At 37.7% G+C, this 21967-nt stretch overlaps 3 protein-coding genes across 4 annotated transcripts in view; 1 reads left to right on the forward strand and 2 right to left on the reverse strand.

Annotated features, from left to right (window-relative positions):
* LOC124176644 (flotillin-2) overlaps nt 1-21967 on the forward strand; it is a 478641-nt gene that overhangs the window by 19147 nt on the left and 437527 nt on the right. The window lies entirely within an intron of this gene.
* On the reverse strand, nt 1579-6285 carry LOC124176636 (glucose dehydrogenase [FAD, quinone]-like). Its single transcript, XM_046558197.1, has 2 exons — nt 5826-6285; nt 1579-4857 (listed from the first exon to the last, which is right to left on the reverse strand). Exon 2 carries the CDS (start codon nt 4854-4856, stop codon nt 3036-3038), a length of 1821 nt encoding a protein of 606 aa, XP_046414153.1. The 5' UTR covers nt 4857; nt 5826-6285; the 3' UTR covers nt 1579-3035.
* Nucleotides 14443-20498, reverse strand: LOC124176633 (glucose dehydrogenase [FAD, quinone]-like). Of its 2 annotated transcripts, none has more exons than XM_046558185.1 (7): nt 20437-20498; nt 19865-19998; nt 19457-19685; nt 18554-18917; nt 16755-17164; nt 15097-15605; nt 14443-14831 (listed from the first exon to the last, which is right to left on the reverse strand). In XM_046558185.1, exons 2-7 carry the CDS (start codon nt 19994-19996, stop codon nt 14631-14633), a joined length of 1845 nt encoding a protein of 614 aa, XP_046414141.1. In that variant the 5' UTR covers nt 19997-19998; nt 20437-20498; the 3' UTR covers nt 14443-14630. The 2 variants fall into 2 exon arrangements, with proteins under 2 accessions (XP_046414141.1, XP_046414140.1); XM_046558184.1 differs by having other exon boundaries at nt 20418-20455.

Here is a 21967-nt window from a genome sequence, read left to right on the forward strand (position 1 = left end):
TAGGGCATTCTCTCCGGACTGAACGACGTTCGCAAAATTTGATTCTCAATTTTTCAATGTACAAAATTTTGTCATCAACTTCGGCTTATCGTAGTAATCGTAATCAGAGGCTAATTAATTTTGTAAAATTTATAACTAGAAAATTTAAGGTCCATGATATTCGACCGAAATAATCTTGTTTAAGAATTTTCATTAGGCAAGAATAGTACGTATTTAATATAGCAAATGAAATTATGCAGTTTGAATATTGAAACTTTTTTGAATTCGCACGATTTCCAGTTTGTAACACATCGATTCGAAGAAAAGTTGGGACTTCTGTAACGATTCCGATTCAAATTTTGAAGTCATTTGCGAAAGCTTTCATATTTCTCGAATAAAATAAAAACGCGATTTTATAAATTTCGGAAAATTTTTGCTCCAAGAATTCTTGCAAGTATTGAAGCAAAATATTTTCATTGGTTACGTACATTCGATTTAACTCGTGTTTGCTGCGAAAAAGAAAGTTTCGTTTGTTTCTACCAATGATTTTTACTGCAGCTCGACCAATTGAATATAAACGACCATCGTTTTAACTCGTTATGTAATCGCTACTATGTAAATGTACGCATAGCTATGTGCATAGTTAGCCAATGTCAACATGTTATATTCATATATATTCGTATCTCATCTCGTTAAAAATCGTCTAGAGTTTTTTTTTTTTTTTTTAAATGGAAAACTGCAGCTTCAAATATGCAGCGTTGTTATTTCATGTGGTGTACACTTTTATTACAAAATATTTAGTACAAATTGTCGAGAATTTTTATCCCCATATCGTCCTAAATGTGAAAATGTAGATTGATAACGAAGAATTGAATGTACAACTTAGAAATCAAAAGATCTGAAATTTTACATTCGTTAAGTCAGCTCAACCACTCAAAAATAACGAAATAAAACCTTTTGGATGATAAGCCGCTAATTAGCCGCTAATAGATCTTGGAAAAATTTGTTTTGCTTTTTGTCAAATTTTTGAAAAAATCGATGGTCCGGTAAACTTCACAATAAGATAGCACGATCACTATTGAGATAACTGTGAAGGGTGGATGATCGTAAATTTTGAATGAGACTATAATTTGCCGATAATTAACCATTAATGATCAGTTGTACTTTTAATTTTTTTGGAGCCCAAATTTTTTTAGAAATTTTTCTCCAAGCACTGGATCTGCTACGATTGTTACGAAACGAAACTTCGACGCTTATTGAATGGAAATAATATAAACTTTTCAAATCTATGCGTTAAAGTCTGTTTAACTTTCACGTTGAAATGTTTTTGTATTCCATCGAGTCGCTTTTTCAACTTTGCTTTACAACTTTTGAAGAGTTCCAGCGTTATTTATGGCGCTTTCCATCATCGAATAATAATTCAAAGAAGATCAGTGTGAAATTAAAACTCAGCGATAAATTCGAAACGAACTCTTTGTTGCTCACGAATTGCGGGTGAAGAATTTTCGTGAATGAAAACCTGCAAGGTAAGCTCAATACGCGTTGATAATAAACATGGATTATACTTTGGGACGTGAATAGAATTGAGAAAAAAAATTACTTAGTTACATTATATATTTACAAATTACAAGGGCTTTTATACTCCAGCCTGCTATATTTATTAGTGAATACGCTTAATTATAACAACAACACTTAACACTAAAACACGTATGTTCTCTAACAATGAATTCTATGGCTAGAAATCCTTAATTTTTTACATTTATTTTCATACCGAGTTGTCCGTTTGTTAATTTACTCAACATATTTCTTTCAGTGTAATACAACAGCGCGGATAGTTATTTATTATTAAACAGCCAACAAACACCGATATCAATAAATACTTATTTCGAAATTATGTTTGGTAGTTAAGTTTAAAAAATGTTTACACTTCGGTTCATACTGACCTGAAATATTCCAGTTTATAATCTTGCTTGAAAAAGTTGCGAAAATATTGAACGTTATAATACCAAGAACATGCCGCAAAAGACAACTTTGCACAAACTTGTAATACATTTTTTCTAACGCCTGCTCTTAAAGTATTCTTGTATGTACCGTCAATGGGCACTCGAAGAAGTCTTTCAGGCACCTGTGCGAGAAAATTTTCACACCGCTAGCGATGCGCAAAAGTTTTTCCCGCACGTGTGTATAAAAGACTACTTTCGGTGCTTGTAAATGGTGCATAAAAATGGACTTTCCATGCAGGTGCTGCAAAAAAGGACTTCGCGTTACTGGCGAAACAAAATAGTGTAGTACTTTTTTCTATATACATATATGCATGGAAAGGCTGATTTTTCTCCTTGATTAGGAAGCAAAGTGTCACTTTGTCTCTCTGGAAGTATTGGCTCCCAGTATAGGGGGAGCAAAGTGCCGCTTTTTCTTCTAGTATCGATCGGTCCGGTCGGTAAAGTAGTCACACCGCCTACGAAACAACAACATCGGACGTTACGAATCTTAACCTTGATCGCACCGACACGTGATCGATGTGGTGTGATCCCTCACTACAAGAAGAAAAACCGGCCTCCGTGCATAGTGCAAAAAAATATCGTGTATTGCCGCAGCAAACCACACGCTGGGTAGCGGATACGGCTTCTGCCCCCTTGGTACTGTTAGATGATTTTAGAAGATCCTCTCAAATTCTGTGATCAAAAAGCGAAGTGGTATTGATATTCCAACTTATTTATTTCAGTCGTTTACTCTGTAAATGGCAAATCAGAAAGAGAAAATGACTGACGATGAATTGGTTACGTTAGAACTATTGCGGGACGTTCTTGAAACTATCATAGAAATCGCGGAGTTGGATATAATCTTCAATGCATAAATGACTCCTGAATCTTGCGATGGGAAGGTAACGCGTTTTTGAAATTTCATCCAATTTCGTTCATTGGTTTACGGATTGAATCACCGCAACGATTTGGTTGATGGAAGTTTTACTATTACGTAGCCTTAAAACAAATGCGACCAGAAATGAATAGTCATGTTTTAGAATTTGAGTTCGTCGAGTAACTGGTGATTCGAAACTATCTCGATCGCCAAGTCTGCTTGATCATATCGGCAGCCTTTTCGCCGATCATGTAAATCACAGCGTTGGAATGTCCAGTGGGAATGGCAGGCATGATTGAAGCGTCGGCAACGCGGAGACCAGTGACACCATGCACCCTGAGTTGCGGGTCGACAACGGCATCGACATCGGAGGCGGGTCCCATCTTGGCGGTGCCAATTTCGTGGTTCATCATGGATGGCAGATGCTTGATGGCGCATCGCCAGTAGTCGTCGGTGCCAAAAGACAGAGTCCGACACCCGGGGATCTTGACATCATGAAGACGAGAGTCATATTTTCTGAAAGGTTCACTCTGCGATATATTGATAGCAAGTTTGACTCCCTCTAAGATTATCTCCAAATCGGCCGGGTGGCTGAAGAAGTTCGGGTCGATGATCGGGCTCTGGAAAGGATCCTTTGACTTGAGCTTGATCCTTCCGACGCTGCGAGGGTTCTGAACAATGGGCCAGATCGACCAGGCATCGCGGCCCTCGATCGGTTTGTACACCGCATTATAAAGCTCGTCGGTTATCCCCAGAGCCCTTCTCAAGGTCAGTCCGTTGTCGGAATGGAGTGAGCCGGATGCGAAGAGCAGCTCGATGTCTGGTCTTTCGTCCTGGGCATATTTGCTCCTGATAAAAGCTAGCGCCTCGGCTCCGCCGGGTATCGTCATCGGCCCCTTTCGGTTCATCACGTAGTCCAGTAGCACGCCGGGTCTGGCCAGCTGCCTGGGGAGAAGAGTTACGCTCTGGTTGACCAGGAAACTCAACCCCAGGAAACCGACGTGCTCGTAGAGGTTATACCCAACCTTAGAGTCCTTCAATACCGGGATGCCTAGTTCCTCCAGGTGCTCCTTCGGTCCGATTCCCGAGAGCATGAGCAGTTTCGCAGAGTCGATGGTCCCGGCGGAGAGAACGACTTCTCTGGAGCACCGCACCTGGTGGAACTTCTTTCTTCTGACATACTCGACCCCGTATGCGCGTTTGTTTTCGTCGAAGAGGATCTTGGTGACCCTGGCGTTGGTCATAACGTGAAGATTTGGTCTTTGATCCCTGAGATACGCCTTGGCGGCGCTGCACCTCGTGCCCTTGTCCATGTTGACCTGAATGAAGGAGAAGCCGATCTGGTTGGCACCGTTGTAATCGACGATGGGATAACCGAGGCGTTCGCCGGCACGGAGAAATACATTGGCCAAGGGCGAGTGGTAGGGAACGTATTCGACGCAGACGTGTCCCTGTCTGTTGTGCCAGGTGGAGTTGTTCAGCTCAGGGATGTCGAAGCGCTCGCTCTTCTTGAAGTAGGGAAGCACCTCGTTCCAAGACCAACCCTTGTTGCCCATTTTCGCCCAGTTTTCGTAGTCCTCTTTTCCGCCTCTAGTGTGGATCATGTAGTTGAGTGTGCTCGTGCCGCCGAGGGTCTTTCCTCTGGGCCAGGGACACTGTCTGTTTATCATTCCCAGGCAGGCGTTAGTCTGTGGCTCGACTTTGTAGCCCCAGTTGAACTCTGTGAGCTGAAAGACGCTCACTAGCATCGGGATGTCGTTCAGAACGTTCATCATTCCCCCGGCCTCCAGTAGCAGTATTTTCCACTTCGGGTTCTCCGAGAGACGATTCGCTACCGCCGAACCCGCCGAACCTGATCCCACGACGATAAAGTCGTAGGTCGTTCTTTCCGGCTTGTAGTTTGATGGGATGTTGTTGCTTTGAGTTTGACGATAGTTTCGGATCACATCGAAGAACGATTGGCCATCCACCATACAGGTCAACGATATCAGGCACATGATCTTTTTCAGTTCCATCATCCTGCAATGAAAGTTTTCTTCAGTTTTTCATTAACAGATTATTCACGGCGCACGGGATTTTATGGCCAAGAAAATTTTTAAGTCTTATGATGATTTACGATGCGAGGTCAGTGGATGCGAAATCGAGTGTACTTTAGTTGGAAACAAGACTCAATTCCATTGATGTTCTTCATCATGGTGAAACTAGCCGCCAATTTACAGAAAGTTCCTACGAATGTATCAGCGGATAAGTATCAGAAACATTAAAACGCCACTGATTGGAGTTAATTTTTCATGAAAATCACCGTGTGCAAGGAATTTTTATGAACTGGAAGCTCACTAAAGACGATTGGCGATTGTCATATATTTAGACAGCATGAAGTTACTCTTAAGAAATTAATACAAACGCACAAAAGTTGCGATAAAACTGACGTAAATTTGAAGTCCAAACTTATTGTACGGTTGTATAATCATTATTTACTGTTCAAGTCAGATTTCAACATTTTCCAAAAGCTCCGAAAAGACGACTTCGTTTCGTTGTTGATACAATACATATTGCGTTATAATAATTGTACCGAGCTCTCTTATAAATTTGAAAAAATCATTCATTAAACCAACTATTCTGTCGTAAATAAATTGGGTATTTCGAATTAGAAAGTTTGTTGCAACGAGAAAATACAAACTCAGATGTTTCTAAAGTTGGACCGACCGCATAATTTTCTCGAAATGAAACTAAGTCTCAAATTTTTTTGCTTTTTTGGAGGAAATTTCGTGAGCAAGGCCCCATTTTGGTGATTCAGTCCGTTTTGAAATAATATTTGTGGTCACTGGTGTGAAAAATTCTGGTTTTCATTTCTCCGCAATTGTCGAAAGTTTTTATAGTAGAAAGACAAAATCAAACCAGGTATACCAGTCAAGTAATGAACTTTCTTGTAGCCCACATTTTCTTCTAAATCAACACCGTTATTATGTACGAATCGCGAAACTCACCTTTCGGAGACTTTCAGTGTTGCTCCAACGAACCAAAATTCAAGATCAAAAATTCTTCTCCCTCCGCCTCGCCACTCTGTCCTTCACCGGGTCATTCACACTTTGATCTGATCCGCAGTTGCTTAGTAAAACTGAACATCAAATAAGTTTGGAATCGAATCCCCGAGCAACGGCAGAGCAACAACAACTCAACAAGTTCAAAAACAAGAAAAAAAAAAAAACACCTTCAACAACGCAATGATCACACGAACAACATTGATAATAATGGCGTCGATTAACCGGTCACTGTTGCCACGCTTTGAGCACGCAGTGTATAACAATAATGTGTAATAAATGACGTTGGGAAACAATAAACTACCGATTGTTATTGTCAGCTAACTCTTGCCAAAGCGATCCTGCGGAGACGGTGTCTGACTGAGAAAGGCGCTTTCTCGTTACTGTCCACGCGTATTACTTATGTCCGTACCAAACCAGAGGAGAATGCATACGATGAGCACAGGCGTTCCACCACCTCCACTTGCCTCTCTTCCCTTCCCTCGTTTCATTTTACCTATTACCTTCACGATGATAATCACACGTGAAATATTCCAGCTGTTTTGATGGTTCGACTGGTCGAACATTCAGATTTACTGAAAATATTTTTGTGAACAATTTAAATCGCGACAGTTTGTGAGGATGAAGTTTAGTGACGTTACTGTAACGATGCATGTTTAGGAAAAATCGCTGATTCGCAACTTTGCGAGTTTCGGACATTTGGTAAACCGTTTAAGGGGGGAGCCTGCTTTAGAGGCTTCAAAAAGTCGGTTTTTTCGGGGATTTTTTTTGGGAAGGAAAGAAATATCCGATTGAAACGAAACTTTCAGGGTTTATTGTCATGTATTTCAACAGTCTTCTCGAATTTTTTCATCAGGATACATGTCATATTATGCCTGGTACAAGCATTTCACCGAGGCGTCTCGAGTATGCATTTGTCGTGCGGCGGGAAAGGTGCAGGTCGCAATTTTCATCTGAAACAAAGAAACCAAAAAAATTTTTACTTCTCAGTAGTATAGCTTCTAGTTAAACCAAGAAAATTCCACAAAAAGTGAAAAAATCAACAGTTTTTCGCAAATTAAAAAAAAAATTCATTTTTCTTGGGAAAAGAATTCACTTTAGATTGTTTAAAAAGTGAGTTAATCTTAACTTTCTTAAGGTTTTTTAGGTTCAACTAGAAGAGAATTTCATCCCGAGTACAATGCAATTTGTCTCGTTTCGATAGGACGTTTAGTTTTTTCCCTATCTTTCCCGCCAATTAGGAAAAAGCGTAAAAATGAAAAACGGAGAAATCGTGCGTCAAAGTTTTCGTACATAAAAAATCGTAATTTTCTTGAACTTACCGCATTAATATGCTAATCAGCGATTCCTGGTCCATAGAATTGCCCTTCAGACTCTTCAAAAAACTGGTTCAAAACTTGAAAAAACTGGTTCAGACTCTTCAAAAAACTGGTTGAAAACTTCAAAAAACCGCTCGTATACCTGCTCGACGCTTGCTCACTATTTCTTCTGTAACTCCGAAAATATTTCGAATTTGCATCTGAAATTTTAGAGACACATTCTTGGATAGTTTGGGAAGACATTTATGCAAAAAAAAAAAATCGATTTTTTGAAGCCTCTAAAGCAGGCTCCCCCCTTAAACAAAATATTGGCCTTGCGCTCCATGTTCTCATCTTATCCTCGTGGTTTATTTTTATTTTTATTTTTATTTTTATTATTTTTGTTATTGTAATAATTGGTCTGTATAATCGTTAAGTGAGCACCTATTTCCAATAAAAATCATTCGCTCGGTCTCTTTGTAAAAATTTTGGTCGTTGATTTTCGTCAACCGTGTAATCGGGCTCTGCTCGTATTTGAAATGAATGAAATGAAATGAAATAAAATATACATACCGATTCTGAGAAGCTAACTTCTTGAAAATCATCGCAAATTGACCAATAATGACTTTTTTTCCCGATGTATCGATACGTTGACGCTACTTGCTTCAGCCTCGTGACGGTTTGCTAACCGATGACGACGATGCGTTTCTCATCCATTTATTCATTTCTTCTGCTTCGTTGTCTGGAAAAATGCTGGCGTTGGAATTTTTACTCATTATTTAACTACGGTCTTATTTGTATTTATCTTTGATTTTTCTTATTCGACCGTTATTATATGTGATCGTTATTTCTCAACATGGGGAGGTTTTTTTCTGCGTTTTCGAATAGACACAAATTTGTCGCTGAATTTCAATCAATCGAAGGATACATTTCTGTAATATTGAGCTGTGGTTTTGTGCTTTTTCTTGTTCTCTGATTTGAAAAAAAAAAACATGTACGAATGGTCGTCGTTCTTGAAAGAAATGATTTTTATTCTTGAATAAAGATGCATATTCAGAATCACCTGAGTTTTGTAACAATTTGAAAAGAAACATGTAAAGCATAATTATTTTTCATCGAATTTCAACAAATTAGAGGGAATTTTTTTTACTAAAATTGACCTGCTATTAAAAAAAAAAGTACAATCATCATTCCTGTAATGGAAAGGATTTTTTGACGCGCGAACAATTCGATAAGATTTCGTCAATTTTCTAAAAAATTAATGTTTACGTTTTGGACTTTATTTTTCTTTGAACTTGTTTTACCAGTAATTAATCTGTCGATTTTATTATAACTTATTGATTCGTAAGTTTAGAAACTGAACAAACTCCTCTCTATAGTTATCGAAAATCATTATAAGATTATCCCGTCGTTGATTTTATAACAGTATAATAATAAAGAAAGTTTTTTCGGAACAAGGTGAGGAGGTTGCTTGAACTCGTATAATAAATGCGCTTACATACAGGCGATTCGTTAAAAAGTGGGTCAAATTGTTTATAATTAGTTAATCATTGCTGGAAATATACTTGAATTTCAAATTATTCTCGTTATGTTTTCATACCTGAAATTTTTTTTATTCGACGATGCAACAAGTTACACAATTTCAAATGAATCATTTACAATTCTTCGCTCGGCTTGTCGCAACAGTGACTAAACACCCGTTTCCAGGAAAGATACTCTCTGCTAAATTAACTCATTTAAATAATTGTATTAAAAATTTGAACGTAGAACTTTGCAAACCTTTAGTCTGCCCAGGTTTTCCATTTATTTTCCTCCTTTCTGTTGCAATGCACTTTCAACCAGTCACTTGGCTGATCTTTGCGACAGTTATAATTACAAACCCGCTAAATGTATAATATTTCAGTTTATTTACAATGTGACGATTATTTCGAATGTGTAATTTAATAATAATATCCTGATCAGGTCAACAATTAATCAACAACCCATTTACTTCGACGCAGTATTTAAAAAAGAAGAGAAAACGGAAAATCATTTTAAACTGTCTAAGCAGCACGTAATTAACATTAATTATCTATCTCCCTTCATTACACGACGTCATTTAAACGTTCTGCTCTCTAATATATATTTTAATTGTCATTTTGTTAATTCTTGTATCTTTCTCTATTTACAATGTTTTTCGATGTTTAAAATTCAACTATACTTTTTTATATTTGGGTAGGAAGGATTCATTTTATGTTATACGATAAACTTGTTGGTACGATTCGTTAGTAACCAGCTAAATAAATGAATAATCTGTTTTTATCGACACCATCTTAAACTAACTTGTGCATTTTTCTTATTTGTCTCTTTTACTTCGCCTCATTAAAACGTTTACAATAAGATGCGAAATATCTGCGAAGTTATTCCTGTAATATTCCGTCGAAGAAAATAAAGATTTGCTACACCGAGTTAAAGGATTTCGAGTCTGTTTATTTTGTTTCTTTCATACTGCACCCAAAAATAATATTCAGGTTTATAATTCGCGTGTTGATTCACTTTCTTTGAAATAATTCCGGCTGAGATAAATTTTTGCAATTATAACAGGTCGAAACGTTATCTGAGGCTATTAAAAAACAAAATATCAAAAAACATGATAAAAATAATAATAATAACGAAATGAGGGTTATAAAGTGAAACTCGATTCAATCGAGTGCTGAATGTTATTCATAAAATCTTTCCTTGACATAGAAAACATTGTCGACCGCAGGTTCAAGTAGAGAAAGTTTTTTTTCGTCATACCAACAATTTTGAACGGTTTTACGCATAATTTTTTTTTTTTTTTTTTTTTTTTTTTTTTTCAAATCAATTTTCTTCATATAATTATCTATGGTTAAAGTCAATCGTTCGTCTCATTTCGATGTTCGACCTTGGATTTTTCCGTAGGTATTATTTATAACCGACCTTATACAATAATGACGTGAAAAATTGGCTGTTCAAATTACGCGCAGAAAATGCATCATAACACAAAACATGTTGTGGTTTTTAAGCGACATGAAGGAATTCGCTGATCAATAACAGAAAAAACAAAAAAAATAATAATAATAATAAATCAAAGCACGATCATTACGCGCAAGGACGACCAGAATTTACTGTCCAGCAATTAATTTTTACACTTTCGTGCAAATTATGAGAGAAAATATCATTAGAGGAACAGATGTTTGGTAATCTGGTTTCCAAAAAATAGATTAATCTGTACTAATTCATAGAAAGCTAGGTTTGTTTGTATGCTTATGAACGCGAAACTCGGTGACCAATTTACAATAAATCTGCACAACAATGTTTTCCATACATCTGTAAACGTGAAATGGGGTAAATAATAGGATGGTTTATCAGAAAAAATGATCGGATAAGGTTTTTAGAGGCCCAACTTTCGAGTTTTCGTTTTTACATTGAAATTCAATAGAAATTACAATGAAAAATATTAAGATATCTTTTTCGCAGGCAACGATATTTAGTACAATTAAGGCAACCACTTTTTTTCTCGTGTTATTTCCAAGTGAAAACGAAAACTCGAAAGCGGGACCTCCAAGTCTTTTTCGATCGAGCTCAAATTTGCAGATTTTTTTTTTTTTTTTTTGTGAAACTCTCTAGTACACAAGTTAGACAATATTAGTTGATTTGCATGGAAAAATTGTGAAAACATTATAAATACGTAGACTTTGGATTTATAAATAAATTGCTAACAACAACGTTTTCTGTTTTTCTTTATTTAAAAAATGAATAAACTACGTATTATTTTCTGCGTTTCAATATCTATACCTGTTCGTTTGTTTCCTAGGTTTGTAAGAAATCTAGCTGCTTGCTGAATTCATACACAGAGTCCAATGTACGATGCAGGTTTTCGGATACAAAAAGAGGACAATGAACAAACCCAAAACTAAAGTATCCGTGCAGAAAGGAATTTTAAACATTGAAATGGAAAATTTTCAGTAGAAAATTTGTGTCTGTTCATTTATTCGTTGTATATTTATTTCCTCATTTTCTCCGAGTATTGTCACGATCAGATTACGGGTGTAAACCAAATGGAAGTGAATCGATTCCACAGAATAAGTTTTGTTCTACGGAATATTGTTCTACAGGAAAATTGTTCCAACCAACATTTTTCCACACCGGTTCTGTTGGATCAAAACGCGTTCAACTATACAAACAAAAATATGTTAACGATCTGTTTACGTATGTCTATCCGCGTAATGATAATAATGATCATAATACTACATTACTATAACAGCATGTGAGGAAATGTAGGCTAGCAACTATCGTGGTTATGTAAGAAATACTGACCGTCTGGTACCTGCTACTCTACTCGCTGAGAGAACTTTCTCTAAAAAATTTCCTCTCTCGAATGCACGGAGTCCTTCCCTCCGACAAGTGATTGCCAAGTTGTTACGCTTAAGTTGTAAAATAATAATTTTCCTTCGATTTCAAGGATTTTTACCAACCTTGAGCAGTTTTTTTTTTTTTGCATCGCCAAAACCTTCCGGGCACGACTAGTATTGTTCTAAATTCTCACCTCTGGATTATTCAGAGCTTAGAAGCTCTGAGATGGTCTGCGAATGTTCTAATACAACTGGTTCCTAAACTAGAATTCGAATATGTATCGTTTTCATTAAGGGGTTAGGTGGGTTTCAAAAGCTCAAAATAGGTACATTTTTATGAATTTTTTTTTATTTAATCAACAGAATATTTCATTCCATCAATTTAACACATAAAAGATACATATTTTATAAGTAGTTTGTGAAATTTTCATTGAAAAATATTGAAAATTAAGGCGTGGACACGTCGTCTGCTATGACCCCTCAAAAAAAAGTTCTCTCGGCGTAGTCAGGATAACTCATGACAGATTCATCTGAAATGCAAAAACCAAAAATTTTCTGTTAGTAGATGTTTAAAACTCGTACTTGGACGAAGAAAAAAAAAAAAACAAAAATTACATTTTTGGCGGCGTTGAAAACAAAAAACCCTTATTTTGAGTAAAATTTGCACCCTTCATGGCCTTGAAAAATTACTTGGAATAGAAAAAAAAAAAAATTCCTTCCTTCAAGCACGAGATAATGTTATTTTGAAGAAGTGTGCAAAATTTGAAAGAGATCGGTTCATAAGTTTTCGAGAAATCGTGACTACCGATTTCAAAAATGTAGTTTCGAGAAAAACGCGATTGAAGATTTCCAGAATAGTAGTCAATAATCGTACTTACACCGTATAATGATGCAAATCCACGTTTTTTCCACGTGCCATCACCTGACACGGTAACATCTGTCGTATCTTCAACATTATTTTCATCACACGTTAATTTTTTTTCTTGATTTGCAGCAGACAACCTCCATATACCTGCGTCACGCTTGGTTATAGCCTGATGAGTGAAACATCCAAAGGCTATATCTCTTAGAATATGACTCGGATCGTTTTAAAATTTTAAAGGAATATTCTCAACATATTCAATTATAAGATAAGCAAAAAAAAAAAATTCAATTTTTTGAAATTTTGAAACCCACATACATTGAAATTGTAGGGTCTCGATTGGAACATACCGACGCCGATGAAACAACTTGACTTATTGAATAATGAAAATGCCACTTGCCGAGATTTTCTATCACGTTATTTCTATCCAAATATACTATGTAAAATAAAAGAATCTCAATTACAATCATGGTCACTTTCAATCGAACTTGAAAAGCTTGTAACGTTGTTATTTCAAAAGAGATTGGAAAGCAAATGATTGGAAAACGAACAAAAAATGGTTTACTTGATAGTTACCCATGAATCCAGTTATCAAAAGCATCGCACAGAGGAAAGGTTTATTTTATCGTTTCACGTTTTGAACCAAGCGTGAAATTTCTGATTCGAATTCATTGGCCTTGGAATATAATTGTTATAACTCTAAAAACAAATCGCACCAATCCGAATGATCGCCAAGCTACAACGCGTCTCTTTACCGAGCAACTATAAATATCAATATATCGTTTAACTCTTTCGCAGGATTTCAAGTTCGAGGTGAACAGACAAACCACTTGTTAAATCAATCCATACAATCTATGCAAAGCTTTTATCGCGGAATTGCAATTACGCACTGAAAGGTTTCAAGTTGCGCGTTTCCGTCTCGATTACACCAGATAGCGTTTTCCGTTGGAGCGAAATTGATAGGAGGAGATTGTTTTTCAAGCTAAAATCCATTTCCTAACAACGCTCAGGATAAGGTATTCCTTTTTTATTTGTGCTCCTTATACCCCTCACGTAATTCTTGGATAGCCTCTGAAAAGTCTCGGCTTTTTCACTCTACACGGTACCCGATTATAAGTATAATACCCTGGTGGCCTGGTCAATTTAAGACCTTCGCCCATGGAAGCCAAATTTTATTGACAGCACAATTTTGTGCTTTTTTTTTTGTACCCGACATAGAATTTTTTGTGCTTCAACTGTACAGCTGGAATCATCAACCTGTGGTAAGGGTGCCGAGTTGTTTCGATCCCAGCATATCTATGACGAAACACGTTACATGATCAAAGTGGAGTGCGCACCGTTATTATGTACTTTTTGTGTGCTTTCCAAAAACCCTAGAACCAATTTTAAAAAATCAGTCATTGTGGCGCAACCCAATCGTGACATCTCACCGAAAATCCCTGGAACGTAAACGTCACGGGATCGAAGTGGAATGCGTACCAGAATTATGTACTTTCCAAAGTCCACAGCCGTAAACTGTTTGGCCATAATTTTCAGTTTTCATTCGATGTCTGCACCAATTTCACTCCGAAATCTTTCCCAAAAATTAGAGGTCCTACAAATATGTTACATTTCGTTCATATACGTTACCGACGTCGAATCGTTCGAAATTTTCAAGTAAACGACTTTCGACGAAACGTACCGTAGTTTACTTGACTTCTTATCTATTACGGCATGTGAACATCTGACCATTCTTGATTTCTCGTTAGTTTCTCAATTTTTTTGGCAGGGCCACCATTCGTTGGAAAAGAAACGTATATACTGATATCCCAACAAGAGTGTACGCACTTTTACATAGATATACTTTCTCTATTTTATAATTGTTATTGAAATCGATGGTATGATGTATTCTTTTTCAAAAGAAAAAAAAAAAAAAAAACAAAAACGAGAAAAGAGACGTCACCATTGGAAGGAATCCGTTGATCCCCTGTCACAGAAAAAATTGTGCTAAACGCTGCTTAACGGATTCTTAAATGAATATCGTCATGAAGAATTAGATCCACGATGCGTTAGTAAACAATAAATAATTATATTTTAATGAATTTGTGTCAACGACATTTCGTTCTACAGTTTTACGAAAACACCGATTGATCATCATCGGGTCTTCTCATCAACAGACATTTGTTTCTTTGTAGCTACTGATTGTGAGCTAAGAGTCGATCGTTTCGTCATTGGAATGGTTGTGTGTAACAGAGGCCTAAAAACGGTTCCAAGTCCTCTTGATCATGTCAGCCGCCTTTTCGCCGATCATGAAGCTCGGCGCGTTTGTGTGAGCGCTCCATGATTTCGGTATGATCGACGTGTCCGCGACCCTGAGGAAGTCGATACCGTGGACTCTGAGTTCTGGGTCGACGACTGCTTCTGGGTCGGTCTTCGGTCCCATTTTGCAGGTTCCGACCTTGAAAAAAAAAGATCAGTTCAAGTTGGTACCGTGACTGTGAATTCGCGAGGATACGCTGAGAAAAATTTCATTTGTTACAGTAACTAGAAAAATTCAGTAAAACGTGTATCGCTAAAAAAGACTTTCTGGTAACAGGTACGACTCTAATTTTCATTTCGTACCTGTAACCATATTTCTCGATTGTGGTAAAAAATGAAACTAGTCAAGGACTGAGCGGTAACGGGAACTAAAAATTTCCCTCAGTGTAACAATTAGTACCGACCTGATGATGAAGAGTGGCGGTGATCATGCGCACGGCGCATTCCCAGTATTCGTCGCTGTTGAACTTGAGGTGAGCGCATTTCGGGAATGGTTTGTCGTGAATACGAGGCTGGTGGATCTTGAAGGCCTTTGTCTCGGCGATACGGATTCCCTCCCTGATCCCAGCGACCATTCTCTTGACGTCGATATCCTTGGTAAGGTAGTTCCCGTAGAATTTCGGCCAGGCAAATGGATCCCGACTCTTCAGCCGCAGCTCGCCTTTACTTTCTGGGTGTAGAAGCATCGGGACTATCGTGAAGCAGTCCGCGTAGTCGATTTCTCGGTAAACTGCTTCGTACGTCTCGTCGTTTATGTGGAAACTCTTTCGGTAGGTCGATCCTCCGTCAGAGCTTAGCGATCCGATCAGGAAGAAAAGCTCGATGTCTGGCTGGTTAGCCGGGAAATTGTTATACTTCGTTTTTACGTACCCGATCGCTTCTACCCCTCCAGTTAACGTCAGAGGACCTCTACCTGTATTGAAAATACTTTACTAGATTCGGTCTTTGTCATCGTCATTTCATTTTCGTTTTCCCTTCATTTGTAATGCATGCCAAGTTTCAATTGATCAACTTTGATCGAAAGCTCAAGTCTCTGTTTATTCTGAGTTCCGACGATGAACGAATGTAGATCTGTTGAATACGTAGCCTCAAGTTCGCTATCTAACTTCATTTACTACTCGAGATCTTTATTATTCGAATTGTCGTTCGAGCTTGATCGACCAAAATTTCACGCGTATATCATGAGACCGAATAGTTGCATTCAATCGTTTCTTTCCTCACTCTGTCACACTCGCAATGAGTCGTGCATTATTTTCAATGAATCCAAATTTGCCATGAATGTCACAACTAAACTGTTGAAACTTGTTTTGCCGTCGGAAAATGTTTCTGTCATTATTGTCTAGTGTTTAGAAAATAGATATTTCAAACCTCGTCTTAAACTATGGCTGTATAACTTGAATTGAATACGTTCACAATCCTGACTAATGACTTTTTCACCAGAATCAATCTGCCTGCACACAACCAGGATTTATAGCTCAGATATGCTTGAAACTTTTTTTGAAATCGTATTATATCATGTTGCATGGAATTCTAAGTTCGATTCGTAATATTCAAATCGGACTGAATCGTTCCGCTTGAAGGTATTTCGCGAATGAATTAGATTTAAAATTCAGGAAAGCGGCAATGAATTCATCAGAAAATTTACGCCCGAATCGAGCAACTTGCTTTACGCCGGTGATTTCGGTTTGCCTAATCACCAGGAGTAAATGTTATTCACGATCGCTTGCCAAACCGGTTTCACGACTTCTGATCGTCGACAGCTAATTCTACTAGATTGTAATCTATCCTTACTCTCAATGACAGAAGACATGGAATATGTAACTGCAACACTCGACAAACAGCGCTTCGATTAAATATTTTAACGAAAGATTGAAGTTGCGTTAATATTTTTTGTGGAAAAGAAACGTAACGTGTCGGGAATAAGCTTTTTTCGATTGCTTCTTATTTGACTTTCTACTTGACTTGAACAACTTTTGCTACACAAGAATTCTTCTATTTTAATAACGACCCGAATCACGTGCAATGGTTTTTGCGGAAAAAGTTACATGCACATTATGCTTACCATACCGAAGCCACTCAATCAAGTATTTTGGATCGTTGAGAAGTTTCTTTTCGTTCAAGCTCTCACCAACATTCGAAGCGAGGAATGTTAGGCCCAGAAATGAAATGTGGTCCTGCAAATTTTTTCCTACTCTAAGGTCCTGGACAACAGGGATTCCCAGTTCCTCCAGGTGTTCTTTTGGCCCGATACCAGAAAGCATCAAGAGCTGAGGAGAATTAAATGCACCGCTCGACAGGATCACTTCTTTACGCGTGAATACTTGTGTCAGCTGCCGTTTCCTTATGAATTCAACTCCGTAGACGGCCTTCGATCTCGGATTTATCAGGATTTTGGTCACTCTTGTATTGGCCAAAACGTGCAAATTCTTCCTGCCAAGAACCGGCCTCAGAAATGCTTTTGCTGCGCTACATCTGCAAAGTTGATTGATTTATTACTTCAACAATTCAACTGAGTCTATATCGCATTATCTCACAAGTTTCAAGTTAGTATTGTCGTGTTGGTACAATAAATTCTACCGAAAGAATACTGTTTTTAAGTCTTTGAATGATTTCAAAGAATACAAGTCGCTAAAATCTGAGTCTTTTGTGGTTTATTATCAGGGTTCGATGAATTTCAGACAGCCCTGAAGTTGCAAAATAATGTTATGTTTTTCTTTTTTTTGTGAATCTAACGTTGTTATACATTGACGTTAGGAACCTCAATCTCATGTTATTTCGCAAAGATCTAACACAGCTTAAATCTTCCTGTATTTATGCTGTTCAGTGTACGTTTTATCGAAATGCGTCTGCATTTTGATGGCTCAGAGTATTTTCTACCGATCAATTGTGTCCCATTTTTTGAGATTGGCCGATGTATTGGCACGCACCTTTTCAAGAGAATTATTACTAGTTAAAGAACCGCGCACTTTTTTCTGCAATTTTCTACAGAATTGATTTTCTTGTTGGAAAATATTCGGGGGTATTCCCTGAATGTAAATTCAAGTTGGCGGGACGCGGGGGGTTCAGCTTCAGTCGCCATCTTGGAAAACACGTTTTATCAAACATCTCGCGAACTGTGCATCGTACGACAAAAACAGCAGGGATTGTTTTTGGTAGATAATAAAATTTTCTACAACTTTTATTCTAAACATTTTTTCTGCATAACGCATTGGTTTTTATATACAGCGTGGCAAACTTTTCTCAAAATGGTTATTGCCAAACATATAGTTAACGGTTGATGAAACGGTAAAAATAGCGATGACGAAATTTGTAGAATATAAAACTTGAAATAAATCGACAAAAAAAAAAAAAAAAATTTCCATGAATTTTTTCATAAAATTGAAAAACTTTGGCGCGTTATAAATAAAAATCTATAGACTGTACAGAAAAAAGTTTTCAACAAAAGTTGTATAACATTTTTTAACACCCAAGTGCGCGTGCGCCAAGGTTGTCATCCGCTTAGACAGCAGGCTGGCCAACTCTATCTGGTTACACCCTGCGACGATCTATCAATAAGTGCAAGCGTTTTGAGGTTATGTTAAATCGAATGCAGAAATTGGGACAGGGTCCGTCACATTACGGGTACCTCAAATTTGTAATTCAACACAGTTTCGAGATAACTACAAATTTTGATAGCTACCACCTGATCTAAGTGAATTGCCCAATTTAAAAAGTAAATGACAAAACTCCGCGTAAACTACTGAATCTATGAATGGAATCACATGGTTTGACGCAGGCGCAATTGGTCGTTTTGTTTCACGAGAGTGTTGGTACAGAAGACTGTACTTTCGACTACCTCTAACTAGGAAAGAAAAAACTGACCTTCTGCCATTCTCAATCGTCGACTGAATGTACGAGAAACCGAGTTGGTCCTCGCCGTTGTAGTCGAGGATTTTATTCCCCAGTTCTGCGGTGGCATCGAGGAAGGTAGTTGCCATCTTGGATCTGTAGGGCACATCCCCAACACTGAGATAACCGTCGCGTCCGTGATACCGAGAGTACGGATGGGCGGCTAATTTTGACCTTTCACTTTTCATGTAGTAATAAAGCGTCTCGTTTGGCCCCCAGCCGTAGTTTCCAGCGGCTTCGAGATCCAGAAAGTCCTGTCGATTGCCTCGCGTATAGATCATGTAGTTTATTATGCTCGAACCTCCAACGCCTCTGCCACGTGGCCAGTGGCATCTACCTGGTGGTTTTTAATCACGGTACAGAGTTTAAATCACATTAATTTCACTTGGGAAGTTTACTCAACTCAAGGCTTCAAGTGACGTTAAGCGACTTCGCGAAGTAGAAGGACTTTAAGTGATAACAAATAACTTGGAACGAGTTCAGGGGACTTTTCAACTTTCCACTGCCAATTTCTTATAATCGATCCAAAAACGAAATTTCGAGTTTTCAGCACATGTCCACGTCTCAAGGGCGAGAAGCGTACGTACCCCCGTCATTTTTAATTTTATCGATCCAGCAGTGCCCGAGTCATTTGAAAAACGAGGTCAAGAGAAAACATTTTAATACCATTTTCCCAGTTCGACTGATCAAATTTAATCGAAACCACTTGTGCCTCGGATGTACTCTGATTTGAAACATAGCGAATCCATTTCAAACACTCCATCTTCACCGTCTGATTGGCTAACACTGTTGGAGTCCGATTAATCTCGGTATCGAGTAGTCATTGCTTTGCGCATTGAAATATGGGTTACACAAGTTGAGGTGAGCTCTCATTACCATCGGTCATCGCCTCGCAGACTCCTTCTTGGCGTTCCATCAGGTAGTGCCAGTTGAAGTCGGTGAACTGAAAGTAACTGACGGCCATCGGTATATCGGATAGGAGTGTCTCCCAACGGCCAGCTTCCAAGAGAAGAATTTTCCATTCCGGGATTTCGGACAGTCGGTTGGCCAAAACACACCCGGCTGGCCCTGCTCCAACGATCACAAAGTCATACTCGGAGAAGACCTGTCAGATTGAAACTTTCATCACTTGATCAAACTTTGCGATTACAAATTTCAAGTACGATTTGTAACCGCCTGGTATACAAGATATTTCTACAGAGATCATCCCCATGCTTCTTATAACGGCTTCTAGCCGTCTGATTTACATTTTTTTAAACTGCCACGGTATTTTTACCAACTTACCACTTCCGGTTCACGGCTTATAGCGTATTGTTTTGGACCGCGAACATGTCGCAGCACAGATTCAAGGTAGGTGAAGGGTACGGCGAACGATCCCGCGACGAAAATCAGCACCAGGATTAGAATGAATTTCATTCCTGAAAAGTTTGCCGTAATTATCGTTGATTTAATAATAATCAAAATTGCAAGATACGTTGTTATTCTCGTAGCGTATAACGAACCACAAATATTGTTTGCCCCTTTTGTGATGTAAGTTGTGATAATACGTATTTTTGCGCCCATTAAGGTCATGCGGTAATCCTACCTTTACCGACCGAGAAAAACTCATCCTTTTTTTCTTCCCGTATTAAGTAAACAAACGAACGGACAAGGGTGAGTTTGCTCGGTCGGTAACCGATACGAGATTAGAGAATATCAAGAATGAAGAGAACAAAAGTAACGAAATTTTTTATCCAACCGCACACAATTATTGCAGTAATTATATATGGACGCAGGCTGACGAGAATACTGAGAAATGGTGTTCATTTTCAATAATGGTGTATATCTTATTCATCGCCTGATGAAATGGTACGTACTCGGAGAATCGAAAGAAACGTTTGTAGTCTATTCGCACTATCGAAACCGACAGAATCGCACAGCAAAGTTATCCCGCAATATATATCGGAGACGAATGGAGGGGGAAATATCTCTTCAGTTTCTTTGTGGGCATTGATAAGTGGTGACCAATTTTCAAAGTGATATTTGCAGAGCTATTCGAGACGAAAGTTCACGGTCAAAATTTACACAGATCGACGAACTTGTTTTTTATTTATTCATCTATTTATTTATTTTTGTTTTACGGATGAATTGAGATTCTTACATCTCAATGGTTTAGATGTAATTAGTTACGCGTTTTCCTATTTTTTTTTTACATCTCCTTTTGTTTCTCCTAAGATTTCTCAAAATTAAATATTAATAATGCGTAAAACCAAAGTCTTATAACTGTAATTATGATGATATTATTGGTATGAAAAATTGAAAACCCTTTGAAACAATTAAAAAGATTAACGTTATAAAAAGATGTTTATAACGAATTAAACAAGATTGTGTCAAAGAAGTTTTATAGCTGTAATTTGAACTCCGATCAGATACGATTAATCCGGTTTCGATCTTTGATTTTCAGGTCTGCCTAACGGAATGTTGGTTCAAATATCTCACGTTCGTGTGCTTTTGCGTTCATAAATAAATGATTATCGACGAGCCTGTATTGGTTTTTGCGGAAAATGGAGCCTCAATTTACTTGATTGGATTTAAGAAATCAATCATCTTACAACTCCAATCGCCAAATTTTGAAAAGCTAGCGCTCGCAATAACGGGTTAACACCGAATTGAGTCAGAAAGTGCGCAGCGGTTGACTGCAATTATTTATTTATTTATTTATTTATTTATTTTTTTGTCCCCACCAGTGGCGAAAATTTGGTATTCCAAAAACCCGTAATTTGCCCGTCTGACGATTGTCGTTTACCGTTGTTTATTTTCATGCGCGAAAAATTTCAGGTCAGATTTGTAACGTTAATTTTCTTCTTTTTTTTTTCTTTTACCCACAACTTGCAGAAATGCTTCACAGGCGTTACAATTTTTACTTTGAGGGCTTTACTGTATTGCCAAATATGTATAGAAACTTTGGGCGGGGGTAAAAATGTAAGGAAGATGAAATTATAGCAAGCCACAATATAAAATCGTCAGAACGAATAGAAATATGGATAACTGAATTATTTTGACGATCTTATTTTTATATTCTGGTTTCTTTTTATACCTAACCTTCGCACGTTTTTTTATTTATTTTTATTTTTTATTGCGTCTTTTGTATTGGAAAACTTCCGTAAGATGGACATTCGCGTGTTCAAAAATTCTACATTGCGATCTTAGTATTTTCGGATCCTTAAACGTTCTAATATTCATACGAAACTTTTCTCGATAATATCGTACTTCAAAATGTGGTCAATTCAAGTAATTTTGTCCATTTATATCCTTACACCGTGTTGGTATATTCTTTTCTTTTCTAGTTCTTCAATGAAATCAAGCCTGTACAATTCATCTCCACGCTACACTTCGGCTATTTTCGAT

This window comes from Neodiprion fabricii, chromosome 2 (genome assembly GCF_021155785.1).
Source record: "Neodiprion fabricii isolate iyNeoFabr1 chromosome 2, iyNeoFabr1.1, whole genome shotgun sequence".
Taxonomy (NCBI): domain Eukaryota; kingdom Metazoa; phylum Arthropoda; class Insecta; order Hymenoptera; family Diprionidae; genus Neodiprion; species Neodiprion fabricii.

Bases quoted from the DNA above. Each gene is read 5' to 3' on its own strand.
- LOC124176633 (XM_046558185.1), bottom strand. From the start codon at position 19,996: ATGAAATTCATTCTAATCCTGGTGCTGATTTTCGTCGCGGGATCGTTC. The intron at 19,686-19,864 runs GTAAGTTGGTAA...TCAATCTGACAG, and splicing joins TAAGCCGTGAACCGGAAGTG to GTCTTCTCCGAGTATGACTT. The intron at 17,165-18,553 runs GTCAGTTTTTTC...TCAACTTTGCAG, and splicing joins ACGATTGAGAATGGCAGAAG to ATGTAGCGCAGCAAAAGCAT.
- LOC124176636 (XM_046558197.1), bottom strand. From the start codon at position 4,856: ATGATGGAACTGAAAAAGATCATGTGCCTGATATCGTTGACCTGTATG.